The 20,672-nt window shown below is 41.1% G+C and overlaps 1 protein-coding gene across 1 annotated transcript; it reads right to left on the bottom strand.

Annotated features, from left to right (window-relative positions):
- Window positions 1-4,723: 4,723 nt before the first annotated feature.
- LOC117349724 (vomeronasal type-2 receptor 26-like) lies at window positions 4,724-20,467 on the bottom strand. The gene is made up of 3 exons (XM_033923316.1): window positions 20,375-20,467; window positions 18,523-18,646; window positions 4,724-5,640 (listed from the first exon to the last, which is right to left on the bottom strand). Exons 1-3 carry the CDS (start codon window positions 20,465-20,467, stop codon window positions 4,724-4,726), a joined length of 1,134 nt encoding a protein of 377 aa, XP_033779207.1.
- Between the last annotated feature and the right edge of the window lie 205 nt (window positions 20,468-20,672).

The raw sequence follows: 20,672 nt of genomic DNA, 5'->3' as shown, positions 1-20,672 counted from the left end.
TATAAATTTTAATGTTTGCCACATGGAAACTAGAATTCTATTATCCTTCTAAAACCTAGGCATCCTGATACTCAACACATGACTCAAACGCAACGGAGACAGGAGTTGCCATTCCAAATAAAGCCAATCCGGAAGATGTTCTAAGACTTCAGGAAGGATCCAATACATACCCTGCCGCATGATAAAAGCTTGGTAATATCTATAGAAATTTGGACAATTTACCCCACCCTCCGCATTTGGTTTCTGTAAAGATACTAAAGCAATTCTAGCTTTTTCCACAGCCAAATAAATTTCATAAGGATGCTATTTAAATTTTTATAAAAGGACCCTGGAAAATAAACTGGCAACATACTCATTTGATAACAAACTACAGGAAGAATCATCATTTTCACAGTCTGGGCTCTCCCCCCCCCTCAAGAAAGATGTAACAGGTTCCTTTGCTCACACATTTCCTTAATTTTCAGCAATAAAGATTTTTCATTTACTGTCATCGTGTCTTCTATTGTTCTTTGAATCATAATAGCTAAATACTTTATCCCCTCTTCTTTCCAAAGGAAAGGGAATGTGTCAAATAATCCTTTAGTGGAATGTACATTCAAAAGAAACACCTCCGATTTACTCCAATTTATTTTATAACCCGAAAATTTGCCAAATCTATCAGGATTCCTCAAGTGAAGTAATATATGTAGTACATTCTAACGAAGATAAGGGTGGACATACCGAAGATGTTGGGTAAGGTATTGAAGTACAATGATTTGAGAAAAGAGAACATAAAAGGGTTAAAACTATAAATGCGCCTGTTTAACTTTCAAAATCCTATATGGTATCCTCCCACAAATTAAAACTATCCTTCCCCTCGTTAAAAGGCATTTCCCACACAGGAAAGCTAGGGACCTCCCTCCACTTCAAAATCACTGAGCTCTGGAACAACCTTACCTCCCCTCTTCGGAACTTGAGCTCTCTCCAAGTTTTCCGCAAACATCTGAAAACCTGGCTTTTCTCAAAAAATGTAAGTCTCCCTCCAACTTAGGAATCAAGGAAACTCTTATATCTTGGCATCCCAAGTCCTCTAAATTTTCTTCACACTTCTACCTCTAACCCTCTGTTGTAGTTCCTTCCTATTTCTCCTAATGTAAACCGCGTCGAGCTCTACGAACGTGGAGATGATGCGGTATACAAACCTAAGGATTAGATTAGATTAAAACAATAGGTAAGGATCAAACCAACGTTCATCAAGGTCAGAGTGGGCCTTGGTCGTAGACTGGATCTTGAGTGTAAGAGGGGCTCGAAAAGTTTACGGTTCAAAGGCGTCACCCTAACTTCTATAGATAGAAGGGGTACTATACAAGGTACTTCAGGATTAGGGCATAAACAATTCAGGTGGAGGGAACTTACAGGTCAAGGACCTGGAGGGCCGCTGCGGGAGCGGACTGCTGGGTGCAATGGACCCCTGGTCTGACCCGGCAGAGGCAATACTTATGTTCTTATAATCTGTTGTAGAAAAAATATGCACCACATTGGATGTGATGGATGCAGTCACACACCAGATGGTGCCTACGTTGGCAATTACATGGCAATTACTCAACTGCAAAGGGAAATGCAAGTTGGTGGAGCGTGGGATTATCGAGAGGTATAAAGCTTATATAATACTATAAGTTACACATGTAAGGAGCAGAGCAGATATATAAGGTTGAGGGAGGCCACGTAGGAGCAGAGGAGAATTGAGCGGCTCCGCTGGAGTTTGCACATCCTGAGGCAGCCATCTCCGGTGAAACGCTGGGCACTGCGTCGATGTGGTACTTACTCCATATACCCACCTCAGCGTGGGATAAGTATATTTTTTTCTTTTTGCTTGCTTAATCAAAGATAACATTGACTTTATAGTGTTATAGCATAAGATTTGTATCTCTCCCTGCATTGCTCAATGCTTTGACAATTCTCAGTGTAGAAGGTTTTTTTTTTTTAATGCCGATGAGTCAACTTACCCCAGGTAATTTTCCCACACTTACCCCCCTCTTTTACAAAGGTGTGTTAAGCTTTTTAGCGCGTGCTAAATATTAGTGAGTGCTAAACACTAATGCGTGCATGTTATCCTACAGACCCGTTAGCGGTTAGCGCATGTGTTGATTTAGCGCGCGCTAAATCCTTGCTAAAACGCTTAGCGCGCCTTTGTAAAAGAGATCCTTTGTTCTATTCAGGGTGGTGTGGGTGGGGTTCTGCGGCTTTTACCTTCGCATTGGGTATTTAACTTGTCTATCCAGCCTTTGTATTGACAGGGATAGTGTCACCAGCCCCTTTTTTTGTCCTCAGTTCTGAAGAATGTTTAGTTGTTTAGTAGAAGGGTGTTGTACTTACTATTATTGCATATAAGGTCAATGTAGGTTAGTCAGAATCTTGGGGCCCAAATGCCATTATATTATTTGCACTCAGTATGCTATATTTTGACTGCTAACTTGGCCCCTCTTTTACTAGGGTGCGCAAATCGAATTGGCGTGCACTAAACGCTAACACGCCCATAGACTAACATGCACGTGTTAGCGTTTAGAGCAAGCTAAATCGATTAGCGCGTGCTAATCGGTTAGCGCACCCTAGTAAAAGAAGGCCTTGGCGTCCGCTTTTCAGAATCGCCCCTGTAGGTTTTGCGATTCAAGTTTTGAGACCACACAGAGACAACAGAGAGACATTTATTTACCAATATGAAGTGGAAACACAACGTGTAAACAAATGTAAAGTTGTCGAGCACATTTATGTGTTCCTAATGCAAACACTTGGGATAGTAAAATGAACACAAGTTAGGTGGAATACGAATCCACCCTCCCTATTGAAAAAATACGCCTGTGATCCAGTTGTTAGTAATCACCAACATTGATTCATCAACTTAAATACAGGTTCCATTCTTTACCCAAGCGGAGCAAGCATAGCAATCCATTTGCAAGCCAGATCTATAGCATTTTCCTTACTCGTTCATACCATTTTGTTATGATTGAGATAGGAAACACTTTTAAAGCACTGTGAAGGGACTGGAGGAGGGAAGGGAAACAGTAACACTTCTTGGAGCTCTAATCTACATTGGTGATAAAAAGAATCTGACAGTTTATGATGAGTACTCAAAGAGGAATTGTTTACTTCTGGATCTTCTACCTACAGATACCATTAGATGATAATAAGAACATAAGAATAGCCTTATTGGTGGACCAATGGTCCATCAAGCCCAGTAGCCCATTGTCATGGCGGCCAATGCCCAAGGAGTAGCAATATTTCATGCTACCGATCCAGGATTCCATTAAAATGCACTTTGCGTGTGTGCGGGCGCAGAGGGGAGGGGGTGTTTTTTCTTTCACCATTGGGACAAAAACCATCAGAGAATTTGACAAAAGCATGTTCCTATGACACAGAGAACACGAGTAAAAGGTAAGCGAGATGTCTGTAATCAACCAATAGGAATGTTTATTCACATTAAAAAAGCCTCAGTCAAATGAGGGCTTTAAGATATTAGACGCCTGAACATCAGTTAACCACGTACCACGTATCTGTAGTTAATATTTTCCTGTTATTCCGTTCATATTACATCATGGATCTTATGGTGGACTTGAGAGATTATGCAATATTTAGTTCCTATGTAAAATTATGAGATTTTTTTTCTGTTTCTTTTGCTGTAATCACTTTCTGTACAAGTTTTATCTTGATTTGTTATTTGAAATCTATAAATAAAATAAAATTTTTTAAAAAAAGCCTCAGTCTGGTTACTTATTTTAATGAATATTTATTACTATTACACAGCATATTGTGTTTTTTAGATATATATTGGTTCTATAACTTGTGGAGTATTTTCATGAAATTGACTTATTAACACAAGTAATTACTATTTAACTCCTTAATATTATTGAGTTTGATATACTTAATAAAGTGACCTAAGGTCCCAACCAAGATCTCAATTTCAGCAACATGAAATGCCTTCTTCAGGAGACAAACAAGTACTGATGACTCGCTAGTAGTAAAGATTACTGCTGAGCTAATGTCAGAAGTAAATCGTGTTGGCGTCTGCGAAGTGCGTGTTCTGTCTGTTCTTCATCCCAAAGCACATATAGTGAGCTTGTCATCCCCCATCTCTAGAGGAAAGGTCTGCTACTAAAAATGACTAGGATGAATGAGGAATTGGTTCAAACCAGCCTCTTCTTTTAAAAATTTGCAATGCAAAAATCCCCTCAGTGATCTTTTTGACCACTTATCCAAAAATGAATACAAGCTGTTAATGAAAATCAGCTCTGGTGGCAGTCGTTAATTCTGTGCACAGTGGCTTAGCGAGGGTGAGAGGCACCCAGGGCAGTTACTTACAATGTCCAATGTGACACGGACAAGAGGACATAGACTGAAGCTGAGGGGGGACAGGTCCAGGACGAATATCATGAAGTGGTAGACACCTGGAATGCTCTCCCAGAGGAAGTAATTGCAAAATCCACCGTTCTAGGATTTAAGGGTAAACTAGATGCACATCTCCTTAAGAGTGGCATAGAGTGATACGGGTAAGGGCAAATTAGATGCACATCTCCCTTGAGAAGCATACAATGATATGGGGACTAAAACTATGCCAGGGTACACTTGGATAAGAAAGGCATATATTTACTGGTAGTAGGAAATACACACCTTCCTTTGAAAACTAGCCTCAAGGCTTTTGGGCCATTCCTAAGGGGGGGGGGGGGGGCAGAAGCACCAAGGCCACCTCTCATGTAGCATTTTTGGGATGTTGTTTTCCAATTAAATGCCCCCTCGTGTTCAAGTCAGGTCTGAGCAGGATAATGTAGCACTTGGGGATGAATATACAGCCCAGTAGTCCGGCACTGGAAGTCAGGATGGCAAATATCTCCACGGCCACTGTGTATTTGCCTTTGGTGCTCAGGTAGGCCGGGATGAAGGATACCCAGACACTGCAGAAGACCAGCATGCTGAAAGTGATAAACTGGGCCTCATTAAAACTATCTGGCGCTTTCCTTACTAGGAAAGCCACAATGAAACTTAGAAGAGCCAAAAAGCCCATGTACCCAATCATACTATAAAAAGCAATGATGGACCCCTCATTACACTGTGGTATCATCTTCCCAGTTTCAGACTGGGTGTCATATTCAGGGAATGGAGGAGAGATGAGCAGCCAAACCATGCATAGTACAGTTTCACCAGAAGTGCAGAGAAGGACTATGTAACTGGAGACTCTTGTCCCCACCCATTTTCTTAACTTGCTGCTTGGTTTGGTAGCACCGAAGGCGATGACGACGGTAACAGTTTTTGCCAGCACAGAAGAAACAGCGGTGCTAAATATTATCCCAAAAGCAGATTGTCTGACAAGACAGGTCACTGCTCCAGGGTGCCCAATGAATATCAAGATGCAGAGAAAAGACAACAGGAGGGAGATGAGGAGGATGTAGCTGAGATTCCGGTTATTGGCTTTCACTACTGGTGTTTCCTGATATTTAATAAAGATTCCCAGAACTAGGGTGGTGATGATGGCTAAGATAATTGAAAAGGAAGACAAAGCTTTGCCCAAAGGTTCATCATAGGAGAGGAAGTCAATGACTCTTGGGAGACACTCATCCTTCCTTTCACTGGGCCACTGATCTTCAGGGCACCTCATGCAGTCCTCTGCATCTATGGAATATAACATATATTAAAGATTACTTTGTGAATATTTTTCATATCAATAAATCAGAGTTTTGAAGAAAAAGGAAACACTAGCTCATATAGATGGGTCTGACTGGCAGGCTACATGTATAATCTGGGAAGGCCCTAGGGACCTTGGTCAACTTTTCAGGTAAAGGTTTTGGGGATGTTTTTACCTAACTAGATTTGTGATTAGACATAAAAGGGGTTGATTCTATAAACAGGCATCCTGATTATAGGCAACTGTAGGCGTCCTACCGCTGTCTGGGACGCACATAAAAAAAAACAAGGCAGGAAGCCTATACTATAGACATTTGTTGTGGGTCTAGGGAGATGCTTATGGATAATTAAGCTTGCCCAGGACTGGGCTTGAGCGTGGTTTTGTCTGGAAGTGGCCTTGGGTAAACTTAAGCAGCCCTAGGCTTCTCCCTAGGGCTGTGACAGACGCCTGAAATGTAGGCCAGCAAAATGCTGGCCTACGTTTCAAATAAACATGGCCACTAAGCTGATCGCAGCAAGAAAATCCCTGATCAACTGAGCCAGCAGGCCTCCCCAAAGCCGCCTACCGGCTCGGCTGATTGGGAATTCTCTTGGCGTGAGAAGCTGATTGCAAGGGACCCCTCGATCAGGCAGGCATAAGTCTCTAACTAGTGCCAGTGACATGGGCACCAGTTAGCAAATTGTGTGTGTGTGTGTGTGTTATACGTCTGTTCATTAGGGCAGAAGCGATTCTGTATAGAATGCTGGTGTGCGATTCTCAGCCACTTTTTAGATGTCCACTAAGACTGGCTTCTTATACAGAATCATCTCCAAAGACTAAAATAAAATTACTGGATATGAAATAAATAATCCGATATACTGAGCTGCACAAGGGATAGACTGAAAAAACTTAAAATTAGCTTAGTCATTTTTGAAATTGTCTGAGTGCACTAGAGTGTATCAATTTTGGATATGCACAAAAAGATAACCTTGACATCATCAGCGTCATGGAAACATGGTGGAAAGAGGAAAACGCCTGGGACACTGTGCTACCGGGATACAAGCTATACCGCAGCGACAGAGTAGGTCAAAAAGGTGGGGGTATTGCCCTATACATAAAAGAAGGAATTGGGTTTACCAGAGAGAACACGTCAGAAATTAAAAATAACGTAGAGTCTCTATGGGCCAAAATTCTGGGAACAAAAGAAACGGAAATGAAGATCGGCATCTACTACCGACCCCCAGGGCACTCTGAAGAAATTGATAGAGAGATGACAGACGAGACTGAACGCAACTGCAAGGGAGGCAATGCAGTTATCATGGGTGACTTCAATTATCCTTGGATAGACTGGAACCTAGGCATCTCCAGCTGCGGTAGGGAGACCAAGTTCCTGAATGCTGTAGGCGATTGCTTCCTGGAACAACTTGTCAAAGAAAATACGAGAGGAAAGGCAATTCTGGACTTATTCTAAATGAACTACGAGGACCGGGACAAGGTGTAGAAATAGAAGGGATGCTGGGAAGCAGTGGCCGCTTCGACCTGGACACAGAGGCAAAACATCGATCAAGAATATTGGCTACAGCACAGAACTTCCGAAAAGGGAATTATGAAGGGATGAGACTCATGGTGGGGAACAAGATTAAGAAGAGGATAAGCATTGTAAAAACGCTAGAGCAAGCATGGTTTCTTTTAAAGGACACTGTCTCCGAGGTGCAAAATTTATATATACTGCGTATCACCAAGGGATTCAAAAGGAAAAAGAACAAGGAACCGGCGTGGCTCACTGTAGCTGTGAAGGAAGCGATCAGAGACAAGAAGACTTCGTTTAAGGAATGGAAAAGGTCAAAAACAGATGAACATAAGAACATAAGAAGTTGCCCCCGCTGAGTCAGACCAGAGGTCCATCTTGCTCAGCGGTCCGCTCCCGCGGCGGCCCATCAGGCCTAGTGCCTGAACAGTGGGTCCCTGATTAATTTGTAACTTACCTCTAATCCCATCCCTATAATCTACCTTTACTCTTATCTGTACCCCTCAATCCCTTTGTCTTCCAAGTACCTATCCAAAGCTTCTTTGAACCCCTGTAGCGTGCTCCTGTTTATCACATCCTCTGGTAGCGCGTTCCATGTATCCACCACCCTCTGTGTGAAAAAGAACTTCCTGGCGTTTGTTCTAAACCTCTTCCCCTTTCATTTCTCTGAGTGCCCCCTTGGTACTTATTGATCCCCTTAATTTGAAAAATCTGTCCCTGTCTATTTTTTCTATGCCCTCGAAAACTGGAAAAAGCACAAACAACATCAAAGCAGGTGCCACAAGACGGTAAGAAGGGCCAAAAGAGACTATGAGGAAAAAATAGCCAAGGAAGTGACAAAGTTCAAGCCGTTCTTTTGATATATTAAGGGGGAAAATGACCTGCGAAGGAAGCGGTGGGGGCCGTTGGATGACCAAAGGAAGTGGTAAAGGAGAACAAAGCCATTGCCGACAAACTGAACATATTTTTTACATCTGTATTTACTGAAGAGGATATCAGAGGCTGATATGCTATATGCATTTTTTACATCTGTATTTACTGAAGAGGATATCGGAGGCTGATAGGCTATATGCAGGAAATGAGGGACATGAAACTGACAGGGTTGACAGTCAGTCTAGAAGAGGTATGCAGGCAGATTGATAGGCTTAAAAAATGATAAATCCCCGGGACTGGATGGCATCTATCCGAGAGTAATCAATGAACTGAAAGGGTCAATAGCTGAACTGCTTCAACTAATAGCCAATCGGTCGATCAAATCGGGAAGGATTCCGGAAGACTGGAAAGTGGTGAATGTCACGTCGATCTTCAAGAAAGGTTTGAGGGGAGATCCGAGAAATTACAGACCAGTGAATCTGACCTCGGTACTGGGAAAGATGGTAGAGGCGCTGATAAAGACCGCATCATTGATCACCTTGTTGGACACGATCTTGATGAGGACCAGCCCAGCACGGCTTAAGCAAGGGAAGATCTTGCTTGACGAACTTGCTGCACTTCTTCGAGGGATTAAACAGGCAGATAGACAAGGGCAAGCCGGTTGATTTTCAGAAGGCATTTGACAAGGTCCCGCATGAATGCCTGCTTTGAAAAATTGCGAGCCATGGAATCAAGGGTGAAATACTCATGTGGATTAAAAACTGGTTGGCAGATAGGAAACAGAGAGTGGGGGTAAATGGACAATACTCGGCCTGGAAAAATGTCACGAGTAGAGTGCCGCAGGGTTCGATGCTTGGACCTGTGCTCTTCAACATATTTATAAACGAGCTGGAAATTGGTACGATGAGCAAAATTATTCAGAGTTGTGAAGATGCAAAAGGATTGCAAAGACCTACAACGCGACATAAACATGCTCGAGAAATGGGCCACAGCATGGCAAATGAGGTTTAACGTGGATAAGTGTAAGGTGATGCATGTCAGTAACAAAAATCTTATACACGAATACAGGATGTCTGATGCAGTACTCGGAGTGAACCCTCAGGAAATATGAAGTGACCCCCAGAAAGTCGATGAAGTCATTCGCGCAATGTGCGGCTGCTGCGAAAAGGGCAAACAGAATACTAGGAATGATTAGGAAGGGGATCATGAGCAGATCAGAGAAGGTTATCATATCGCTGTACACCCCTACCTGATATACTGCGTCCAGTACTGGTCACCGTACATGAAGAAGGACAAGATAGTACTCGAAACAGTCCAGAGAAGAGAGACTAAAATGGTTAAGGGGCTGGAGGAGTTGCCGTACAAAGATTAGAGAAACTGAGCCTCTTCTCCCTTGAAAAGAGGAGATTGAGAGAGGAGATGATCGAAACATTTAAGATAATGAAGGGAATAGACTTAGTAGATAGAGACAGGTTGTTCACCCTCTCCAAGATAGAGAGAACGAGAGGGCACTCTTTAAAGCTAAAAGGGGATAGATTCCGTACAAGCGTAAGGAAGTTCTTCTTCACCCAGAGAGTGATGGAAAACTGGAATGCTCTTCCGGAAGCTGTTATAGGGGAAAACACCCACCAGGGATTCAAGATATAGTTTGAAAAGTTCCTGCTGAACCAGAACGTACGCAGGTAAGGCTAGTCTCAGTTAGGGCACCGGTCTTTGACCTAAGGGCCGTCTCGTGAGCGAACTGCTGGGCACGATGGAACACTGGTCTGATCCGGCAGCGGCAATTCTTATGTTCTTATGTAGAAACATGATGGCAGATAAATGCCAAACTAACCATCCAGACTGCTCATCCGCAGTAATCATTATATCTTCCTCTCTTTAAGAGATCCCACATGCCTATCCCACACTTTCTTGAATTCAGACCCAGTCTCTGTTTCCACCACTTCTTCCACACATCTGTCATCATTTCTGTAAAAAAGTATTTCCTTAGGTTACTGCTGGGCCTATCTCCTCTTAATTTCATCCTATGCCCTCTCATTCCAGAGCTTCCTTTCAAATGATACTTGACTCATGCACATTTATGCCACTAAGGTATTTAAATGCCTCTATCATATCTCCCCTCTCCCACCTTTCCTCCAAAGTACAGATTGAAATCTTTAAATCTGTCCTCATATGCCTTATGATGAAGACCACATACCATTTTAATAGCCTTCCTCTAGACCGACTCCATCCTTTTTCTATCCTTTTGAAGATGTAGCCTATAGAATCGTACATAATATTCTAAATGAGGTCTTATACAGGGGCATCAATACCTCCTTTTCCTACTGTCCATACCTCTCCCTATGCAACCTAGCATCCTTCTAGCTTTCACTGTCACCTTTTCAACCTGTTTGGCCACCTTAAGATCATCACATACAATCACACTCAAGTCCCGCTCTTCCATCATGCATTTAAGTTCTTCCCCCTCTAAACTGTACCGTTTCCCTCGGGTTTTTGCAGCCCAAATGCATGACCTTGCATTTCTTAGCATTAAATTTTAGCTGCCAAATTTCAGACCATTGTGCGCACACCGCTTCCAATCTCCCGTACCTCTGTAATGGTCTTGGCGTGAACAGAAACCCCAACCTGCTGTCATACCTATGTGGGCTCTCCCTCTGATGTCACTTCCTAGGTGCGGGTCTGGGAAGTGACATCAGAAGAAGAACCAATGCAGGAGCGACAGAAGATTGGTGGCTGTTACTCGCAGCCTGAATGGTATGGGGGAAGGGAAGCGGCACGCATGCGTGGCAGTGCGTGGTGAGTGGGCAGGGAAGGAGTGAGAGGTGAAGAGGAGGACGGGGGCTGCACCCCATACAAGATAGCACCAGGGGCGGACTGCTCCCGCCCCCTCTCCTTACTATGACACTGTTGACAACTATAGGTATTCCATATTTATCAAGTTTCATGTTTGAAGTTTATTTTAAAAAATTTATATCGGGGGCGCTGGTGAGCACCGACAAGGATGGTCGCAGGGTAATGGAGCTCCAGCTCTTATATTATAATAACCCGAGAAAAACATCGAAATATTGTTTAACTGTGGTGCTAATTGCTCCTCTAATAGTCCCTGACTATGGCTACTAATAAACCAAATAAGTGTAAAAATGCCGAACCACCCTCTTCTGATGAAAAGCTTGAGACTCCTCCATCATGGAGGAGCTCCGCTCAATTCGATCTTTAATAATAGATACCAAACAAGATATTACCGACTTGAAAATCGATCTCACCAACTTCCGAGAGGAATTTGCTTCTGTTCAAACTCGCACTGAATCTCTGGAGGCAAAAATGCAGACGTCGGAGGATTCCATTAAGCTTCTCTTTAAGCAGTCTTCCCTGATAAATCAGCTCGAGCTAGCTCTGGAAGCCGAAAAGAACCGGGGCGAAACGTAATAGCTTTAGATTGCTTGGATTACTGGAGGGCAGGGAAGCTTGTGACCTCTCCAATTTTCTAGCAGCTCTGCTGCCTGAAATCCTTAAACTGCCATCAGGTGAGTAAACTTGATTTCGACATGGCTTTCAGGGTTCCCCAACACGTGGCGCGACCCCAGTAAATTACCCGCGCCTGATAGTAGTGACTCTGATGCGGCAGGCATAAGTTCAGAAGATATTACAGAAAGCCAAAATGCACTCACCTATCCTTTTTGAGGGAAATAAGATGATTTTCGTGCCTGATCTTTTGAAAGAAACAGCGAAGAAGAGGAAGCAGCTTCTTGCTTATCGGCCACAACTGTCTGCTATGGGAGTTAAGCACGGTATTATGTATCCGGCTCGTATGCGGGTCACTTTCAATAACACAACTAAGGACTTTACAAATCCTGCTGACCTCGCCGAGTTCATTGAAGGAGTGCACCCGACTACGATTGACAAAGCTTAGACGGAGGGGAAATGTCCTGGTATCTTACTGTTGATTTATTCCATCTGCTATCAGTTTTACTATACCCTGCGCTTCCAGTAAACATGGCCACTGACACGAGGCCATCCAGTCTACTATTGACTGTTTACATTCGCTCTATCTCCAAGTGATGTTTTTCGTACTGACTCTATTTTTGGCTGGTTTTCACGTTGCCTAGTCCTGTTTGCTGCTTGCCTACCATTGGCAAGTGGTTTACAGTTCTACTGTTGGTCATGTTCTCCTGGATGCGAGTGTCTATCTTTCTTAGTGGTATGCAGTTGCCTTTTATCCCTTTATGATTTTTCTTTTCTTTCTGTCTGTTTTGTTGTTGATGTTCCTTTTAGTTCACATTGATATCAATATTAATGTAGATAGCTCCTGTATGTCCCTTGATATACTGTACTGTCTTGTCTCATGCCTTCTGTTCATTATACATTTTGGTTTTTTGAAATCTGCAGCATTCATGATACTTATAGTCATCTCTCTCTACTATTTTGTACTGATCACTGATTACATAGATTCCTCTATGTATTTTCCAGTTGATCTTATCTTCATATTCTGCTACTGTTTATTGCATACATACCAACAATATAGGTTGTTCTTATTTTATTATGTCTCTTTTATGATTAGACTTCATAATATCAATTGTATAATAGCACTACCTTCACTTTTCACCAAGGGTAACCAATCAATATAACTCAAGTCAAAGGGTGACGCAAGCCTAAGTCACCCCTTAGTACCCTGGAATATTGGTAAACTTTTACCCCGATCCTCAGCGGCACCACTTGGAGCTCAAACCAATCTCATTGCTCCAAGCTTTACATGTCAAATCGTCACTGGATCGTTTATGTTATAGTTTTTCATAGATTTTTTCTTTAACTATTGTATACTTTGAAAATATTCACATTTTAAAGATAATTTTTAAGCGTGTCACTTAGCTTAATTCTGTGGTCTTTGGCAGGGGATTGACACCGACATGTTTCTCTATTCAAGCTTTATCAAGGATAACCCCTCAACATAAATGCCGCCAAACTCTGACCACTATATCAAGAGCCTTGATATAGTGGCTCTTGATATAGTGGTCAGAGTTTGGCGGCATTTATGTTGAGGGGTTATCCTTGATAAAGCTTGAATAGCGAAACATGTCGGTGTCAATCCCCTGCCAAAGACCACAGAATTAAGCTAAGTGACACGCTTAAAAATTATCTTTAAAATGTGAATATTTTCAAAGTATACAATAGTTAAAGAAAAAATCTATGAAAAACTATAACATAAACGATCCAGTGATGATTTGACACGTAAAGCTTGGAGCAATGAGATTGGTTTGAGCTCCAAGTGGTGCCACTGAGGATCGGGGTAAAAGTTTACCAATATTCCAGGGTACTAAGAGGTGACTTAGGCTTGTGTCACCCTTTGACTTGGGTTAGACTTCATAATATGCCATCTGTCAGAGCACTGCTTATTCTACCCATTCCCTTATACTTATTAAGGTCACAATGTCTAATTATGTGTATTTGCTTTAGTTTACATATCTTTGGTGCCTTACAATGTTTCTGCCGCCTATCACAGCAATATAGGGTTATTAACATAGTTATATTTACTCTGCCAACAACTCTTAACATACTGCAGTACTCTGCTCTACTATGTGCTATTATGCCAGAATACATCTGTGGTTTTTCTGCTGCCAGTAGTATTATGCTAGGTTTGCCTCATGTTAATTGCCTATACGACAGGCTGATAGCAATTGTTATACTGCTTTATTATACCAATTTTCTATACCCAATTGTGTTATTAAATCCTGGACTACGCCGTATGCCTTTTTACTATACTGGTTCTATTCTGGTGATGATATTGAGTTGTTCTATTTATATGCTTATACTGTCAATGTATATTGGAACTGTCCTCTGTTTTATTACTAGTATATTCCCAAATGTGTCAATTTGTATCAGAGTACATCATATGCTCTCTTCTCATATGGAGCCTACCTTGTTGTTTACTTTGAGATGCCACATCTTGTCTCCATTACTTATTATGTTGGTCATTGTGTATATCGCACTACTGTATTAACATGCTTCTAACCTGTTTTTCCTTAAATGTGAAAGGTTTTAATAACCCTATTAAATATAACAAAATACTTCGCTATACTGAACAGTATAAGCCAGATGTAGTATTTTTTCAGGAAACCTACCTTACTGAATTAGAATCCAAAAAGATATCTACTAAATGGGCATAACCGCCTTTGTACTCACCTGCGGTAGGAAAGAAAAATGGTGTTATCATGTTAATCAAACGCCATCTGGATGTCAAGATTATTTCACACACTATTGCTGATACAGGTCGCTGGATTAAAGTGGACCTGCTTATAGGCACGTCTAAAGTTAGCTTAATCAATATATATGCCCTGAATAGTGACGATCCTGACTTCTTTCATAAAATATCTGACTTGATCGCTGCTTCTGGAAATACTCCATGTATATTGGGAGGTGACTTCAACCAAATACTGGACAAAAATATGGATAGAAAATCCAAGTCTGTCTTCCGGCCTACTAAAACCTGGCATAGTATATAACAGTGGTTCCCAACCCTGTACTGGAGGAACACCAGGCCAATTGGGTTTTCAGGCTAGCCCTAATGAATATGCATGAAGCAAATTTGCATGCCTATCACTTCCATCATATGCAAATCTCTCTCATGCATATTCATTAGGGCTAGCCTGAAAACCCGATTGGCCTGGTGTTCCTCCAGGACAGGGTTGGGAATCACTGGTATATAAGACTTAATGAGCCAAATGAAAATGCTGGACATGTGGAGAATTCTATACCCTGGAGACTGTTCCTACACTTTTTATACTCTGCCTCACGCCTCATATTCAAGAATTGATTATTTTCTGGTCAGTTATTCGTTGTCTCAGCAAGTTGAAATGGCGCAAATCAATTCTATCTCAGTGTCTGATCATGCCTCTATACTGCTCACAGTGAATATTTTTGATCAAGGACAGCATTCAGGTCTCTGACGATTTAACTCCTCTATGTTGGCTGATAAAGATTTTATACTTACCACCAAACAACATATTGCAAACTTTTTTGAGTTCAATAAACCTTCTGATACATCCTGGCAGATTACATGGGACGCCTTTAAGGCCTATATAAGGGGGTTCATAATTGGATACGCTGCTACAAAATGAAAATCTGCTCGTCTCCAGCTACAAAAGTTGGAACATTGTATCCAAGAGGCGGAAAGATCGTACATGGCGGACTTAAACAACCCTGACAAGCTGACCTCTCTTCAGAAATTGAGACTAGAATATAACTTGATTCTAAGTACTGAGGCCTCTAAAGAGATCTTTCAGAAATCTGCCAGTTATTATTCGAGTATGAATAAATGTGGTCACCAACTGGCCTCTTATCTGAAACTACGCTCTGAGAAAACTTCCATTCCAGCCATTAAAGATGAGACTGGTGCCAATTTGTTGAACACTCCAGACATATGCAAGCAATTTCAAGCTTTCTATAAAAACTTATATGCTTCTGAACTCCCAATCGATACTATGTTTGATTCTTTTCTAGATACCTTGCCACACCCGACTTTACTAGCTGAGGAGGAGGTTTGCTTTTGTGAGCCACTTACAACATTACAGGTAGAACAAGCCCTTAACTCTATGGCAAAACACAAAACACCAGGACCAGATGGTCTCTCTGTTGAATTCTATCAGGCCTTTAGCGAAGATATTCTTCTCTTTTTGACTCAATACTTCATTCACATGGCTGAAACAGGAGAGGCATCGGGAACCTTCACGGAGGCCCTTACTATTGTTTTACCTAAACCGGGTAAGGATCCACTCTTTGTGCAAAACTACAGGCCGCTCTCTTTAATAAATGTCGATGCCAAGATGCGAAAGTAATAGCAACTCTTTAAATTCTGTATTGGCAGATATTATACATGAAGATCAATGTGGTTTTATGAAAAACAGACTCAGTAGTGATAATACGAGACTATTTGCACACGTCCTCCTACAAGCTAATCTAAGCATGGAACCCATGGTAGCGATGGCATTAGATGCAGAGAAGGCATTCGATCATGTGGAATGGGACTACCTTTTTACTGTGATGTCTTGCTTTGGTTTTCCAGCGACTTTCATTACTATGGTGCGAGTATTATATTCTCATCCCTCCACTAAGATTCGAATCAATGATGTTTTTTCAGAAGCATTCTTCCCTACACAGGGTACAAGGCAAGGTTGTCCTCTCTCACCGCTCTTATTTAACATTGCGCTGGAACCCCTCCTCATAGCCATCAGAACCTCATCAAATATAAAAGGTTTACATCTGGGAGACTTGGCAATTAAATTATCGGCATTTACTGATGACATCATGATTTATACCATCATTCCTTCTATACCGCACTTACTACAAGTCATTACAAGGTTTGCATTAATCTCTGGTTATAAACTTAATACTTCAAAAACTGAAGTAATGTCTTTGACAGGCACTCCGTGTGGTGACCTCATTTCTAAACATGGCTTGAAATATTCATCCTCTTGCTTAAAGTATTTAGGAACTTTCTTCGGTTCATCTCTTGAAGAGACTATGAGATACAATGAAGATTACCTTCTTACGATAGTTAGAGACATTACTTCATCTTGGTTACCTCTGAAGCTCACCTGGTGGGGCAGACTGGACTCTATTAAGATGGTGTTAGCCCCTATACTTACATATATACTTTCCATGTTACCTTTTTTGTTTCCTGCCAAAACTTATAAGAAAATAGAGGCACTGTTATCTGAATATCTATGGAACCATAAAATGCCCCGTATAGCTCTAAAGAAGTTAAAAGCTTTTAAATGTAATGATGGTGTGAATTTCCCCAGCTTATACGATTATCATATTGCCTTTTTAGGCAGGCAAGGGTCTAAATGGCTCTTAGAAGCTAAGCACCAGGTCATTCCTCCTTGGCTACAATTGGAGCGTCAGTTATATAATATGACCTTTTTAAATTACGCTCCCTTTACAGTACCTGTTTCCACCATACATGACAATCTGATATTGAACTCTACCATAGTGGCAATCAATGAATTTGACAAACTAGCATCTATCAAATGGAATTCTACTGTCCTTGCTCCCATATGGCTCAATCCACACATTACAATCCAGGGTCAACACCTTGAATGGAAATCTTGGATCAAAGCTGGTATATGGTCCATCTAACATGTCATGATCAAAAAGGCATTGGCTACCTTTGCTGAATTATCCTCTGCCTATAACATACCAACAACACAGTTTTTTCAATGGTTCCAATTGCGACATAGTATTGAATCTTTTTTCAATAAGGTTTCTATGACCCATGATTTGCCTACCATTCTTGAGTGGTGTACCATGTGTAGTGGAAAACATGGAGAAGCATCAAAATGGTACAAATTGATAAAAAAATCCAAATTCCAATGTCCTAGTGCATTGTACGAAATTTGGGCTCAGGATACATCACTGTATCACCTGTTGAATGGGAGGCACACTGGCTTAATTCTTTTGGGGCGTTACATGCGGCCTTTATTAAACAATTAGTATTATATTTGTACCATAGATCATATTGGACGCCATATAAACTGTCGAAAGTAACTTCTGATGTCTCTAACTTATGCTGGTCTTGTTCTACTCATATAGGTACTTTAAATCATATGTTATTCTCCTGCAATTTATTACAACCCTTCTGGTCCCAAATTTGGTCCACCATTTGTGACATTTTGCCTATTACCGACCCTCTTGATTATTCTGTTATTGTTATGGGCGGTGCAGCTTTAACTTCTAAACTAGATAGAGGTGCCCTAAAACTTCTACATTGTTTCTTGCTAATTGCTGTTAAAACTGTTTTATCGCACTGAAAGGACTTTTCATCACTACATTACCTTGAATGGTGGAATACTGTTTGTTTATATGCCAAATATGAGAAGTCAATAGCGGAAAGAGATAGTCTGTCTTTTACCTCATATAAACAAATTTGGTCCTATGTGTTGGACTATGCTGCCAGGTTTTAAATTTAATTTTAATTTACTTTAGTATTCTGTATAAGTACAGCATATCCTTGTCGCTCATGTGTGAAGTTTCATGATGCATATCTGATGTCAATTGACTGCATTCTTATTGCGTACTGTATGTACACTGGCGTCTTGGAGAACATGTCAGTTCTTCTTGTTCCTCTTTCTTTCTTCTTTATGTATCACTGTCTTTTTTTTGAAAATTCAATAAAAACTTATTGAACTTAAAAAAAAAAAAATTTCTTATATCGCTCAATCAAACTTCTGAGCGGTGTGCAATTAAAAGTTTTACAGTATCCAAAAAATACAACTGGTTATAATAACACATATAGATTTGTAATACGCTTTGAAATAATGACTGCGTGAATATCAAATTTTAAATAAAACTTGAACTTGAAAACAAACATACAAAGACTTAAAGGGACAAAAAGGAAAAAAGGCAAGAACTACAATATTCAAAGTGAAGAGAACAAAAACGGAACAAACAATAGAAAGGGGGTTTGAAGAGGGGTAAGCTATAATGTTTTGTCTACCTGTTGTATTAGAATACTCCCCTTTAGAGCAAGGGACACAGTCAAAGCAGCAGACCGGCTTCTCACGATCAAGAACTTTCCTGTGTCCAGGTGCACAGCTCTCAGAGCACACAGAGCGGAGGATCTAAGGAGAGGAATTGAGAAAGAATGTCATATTCTCCATTCATCAGATGCCTCTCTCTAGAAGAGAGATTGCCAGCTATATCTGCTTCTAGTACTTCTGATGTACTAAGCTGCAGTAGAGCCTTTTACCCTAGTCGGCGAGGTAAATGCTCCGACGCTCATAGGAATTGAATGAGCATCAGAGCATTTACCTCAACCGGTCCACGTTAAAAGGGCCTTAAATTTCCCCAGTAAATAGAACATTTTTGAGCTGTCACACTACAACTATAGTTCACAAAAAATCTATGACCCGCAAAGGAAGCGGTGTGGCCGTTGGATGACCATGGGTCCGGATTTTGCTTGAGTGAAATCTGGTAACCCTAACTCAGACCACAGTGGTGAGCAGCTTAAAGATGGCTGAATATTTCAAGAAAAGACAACAATATTTACGAGTGTTGTGTAACTATAAAACATGTGAATTCAAATTTTAACAAGTCCTTATTGTCCCCTGCTTTTTCTAAGCTATAAACTCTACTATAATAAGAATAATTCATGTCAGGCCTGGTTAAAGGGAGTATTCCATTTTATGGCAGTTTGGTTCACAAAGAGTCGCTTGTCTCTGGGAGCTGATAGGTTGAAATTTCCAACATGGATTGTTGTAAAAGACCCATTGGGTAACAGAAACAACTGTATGATGTTATAGTGAACTGGAGCACGTCCTTTGTCGTCAAAGAAGATCTCTTGTCCATCTGGGGCTTTAAAACGAACCTCCTTAAGGTACCGGTTGAACTAGAAAGGTAAATACTGGTTAGATATATTTTTCTTAGGTATAAATCACTTATAATTCATCGTACAACAAGTAAGGTTTAGGCTTCCATTAATTCTACTCTTTCCATGTTTGTGGCATCCTAGGCAGAAGTTATTCTGAGGTTCCTCTCACCTCTCCCCATAACACACAGCAGCTAGGGATCAGAGCACTGAACTAATTTGCAATTTTTGTTCATTTCCAATGAGTGCTCCCTCTTTTTTAAGAGGTGAATTATGTCATAGGTAGGGTTACCAGATTTACTGTTTGTAAAATCCGGACCCCCCCTAGCCCCGCCCCAGCCCCTGCGGCCTGCTTTCATTGGGCAGGAGCGCATCCTTAGGTCCTTCCCCAGTGCACCCCACAATGAATTCAGATTCTTTTTTTGGTCTTCATTTGTAACCAGTTTAAAATAGGAATTCAAGTTACATCGATTTCTGTTGGTTTGTTTCATGTGCAATAATAATCCACAATATTTAGTAACAATGCAGTCAAAATTCACGAGTGTTTTGCTCATCATTGATGGCGTTATTCCTGGACATTCAAAGCCAGGAACTGTCCTGACTTCTGTCTTGAATATCCAGTTAGTTTTAAGTCAGTAAAGATGTAGCCACTTAAGTCAATATTCATCTCTTAAGTGCCCATGGGTTACTGCATGATGGTAGGACAGACTATTATGTGGTAATCCTGTTTGCCTAATATCAGCACTTATGCAGCTAAGTGCTGACTTCGCCCTTGGAATGCCCCAACATATCCAACTCTGTGTTTGGCGATAACTGTGATATTCAGCGGCAGTTAGTAGGTTAAGTACCACTGAATATTATCAGCTAGCCCAGACCAAGCAACTTAACTAGTCAGTAGCCAACTAATTCAGCTTGAATCTTGTTCCCAATACAGAAAAGAGTACTTTACACTTGTTAGAGAAAATGAACTTGGAAGGTTTACCTGCCATGTTCTAAATTCCATGTTAAGATCCTCCTCAAGATGGGTTTTAGCAGTGTACATGTTGTGTAAAGCATGAGCCAGAGCATAGACCATGTTATAAATATTGTAAGAGAACTGAAAATGATCCATAGTAAACCTTGAATGATGTAGTTCAGACAGTGTATCCCGGCCTGTGCAATTTCTTACTTTGATAAATTTAGGCTTATGGAGCAAGTTACAAACAAAGACTGTTTTCCATATAGGATGTAAAAAAGATGGCTCCTGGAATGTGGAGGCCCTGAGATTTTGGAGGAAACGC

Source organism: Geotrypetes seraphini, chromosome 16, assembly GCF_902459505.1.
Source record: "Geotrypetes seraphini chromosome 16, aGeoSer1.1, whole genome shotgun sequence".
NCBI classification, from domain to species: Eukaryota; Metazoa; Chordata; class Amphibia; order Gymnophiona; family Dermophiidae; genus Geotrypetes; species Geotrypetes seraphini.
This window is presented reverse-complemented; position numbering and strand designations above follow the sequence as displayed.

Coding starts and splice junctions, on each gene's coding strand:
- LOC117349724 (XM_033923316.1), bottom strand. CDS start 20,467: ATGGTCTATGCTCTGGCTCATGCTTTACACAACATGTACACTGCTAAA. Junction 18,647..20,374: donor TGGAATTTAGAACATGGCAG/GTAAACCTTCCA, acceptor TCCTCTCCTTAG/ATCCTCCGCTCTGTGTGCTC. Junction 5,641..18,522: donor GGAGTATTCTAATACAACAG/GTAGACAAAACA, acceptor TATATTCCATAG/ATGCAGAGGACTGCATGAGG.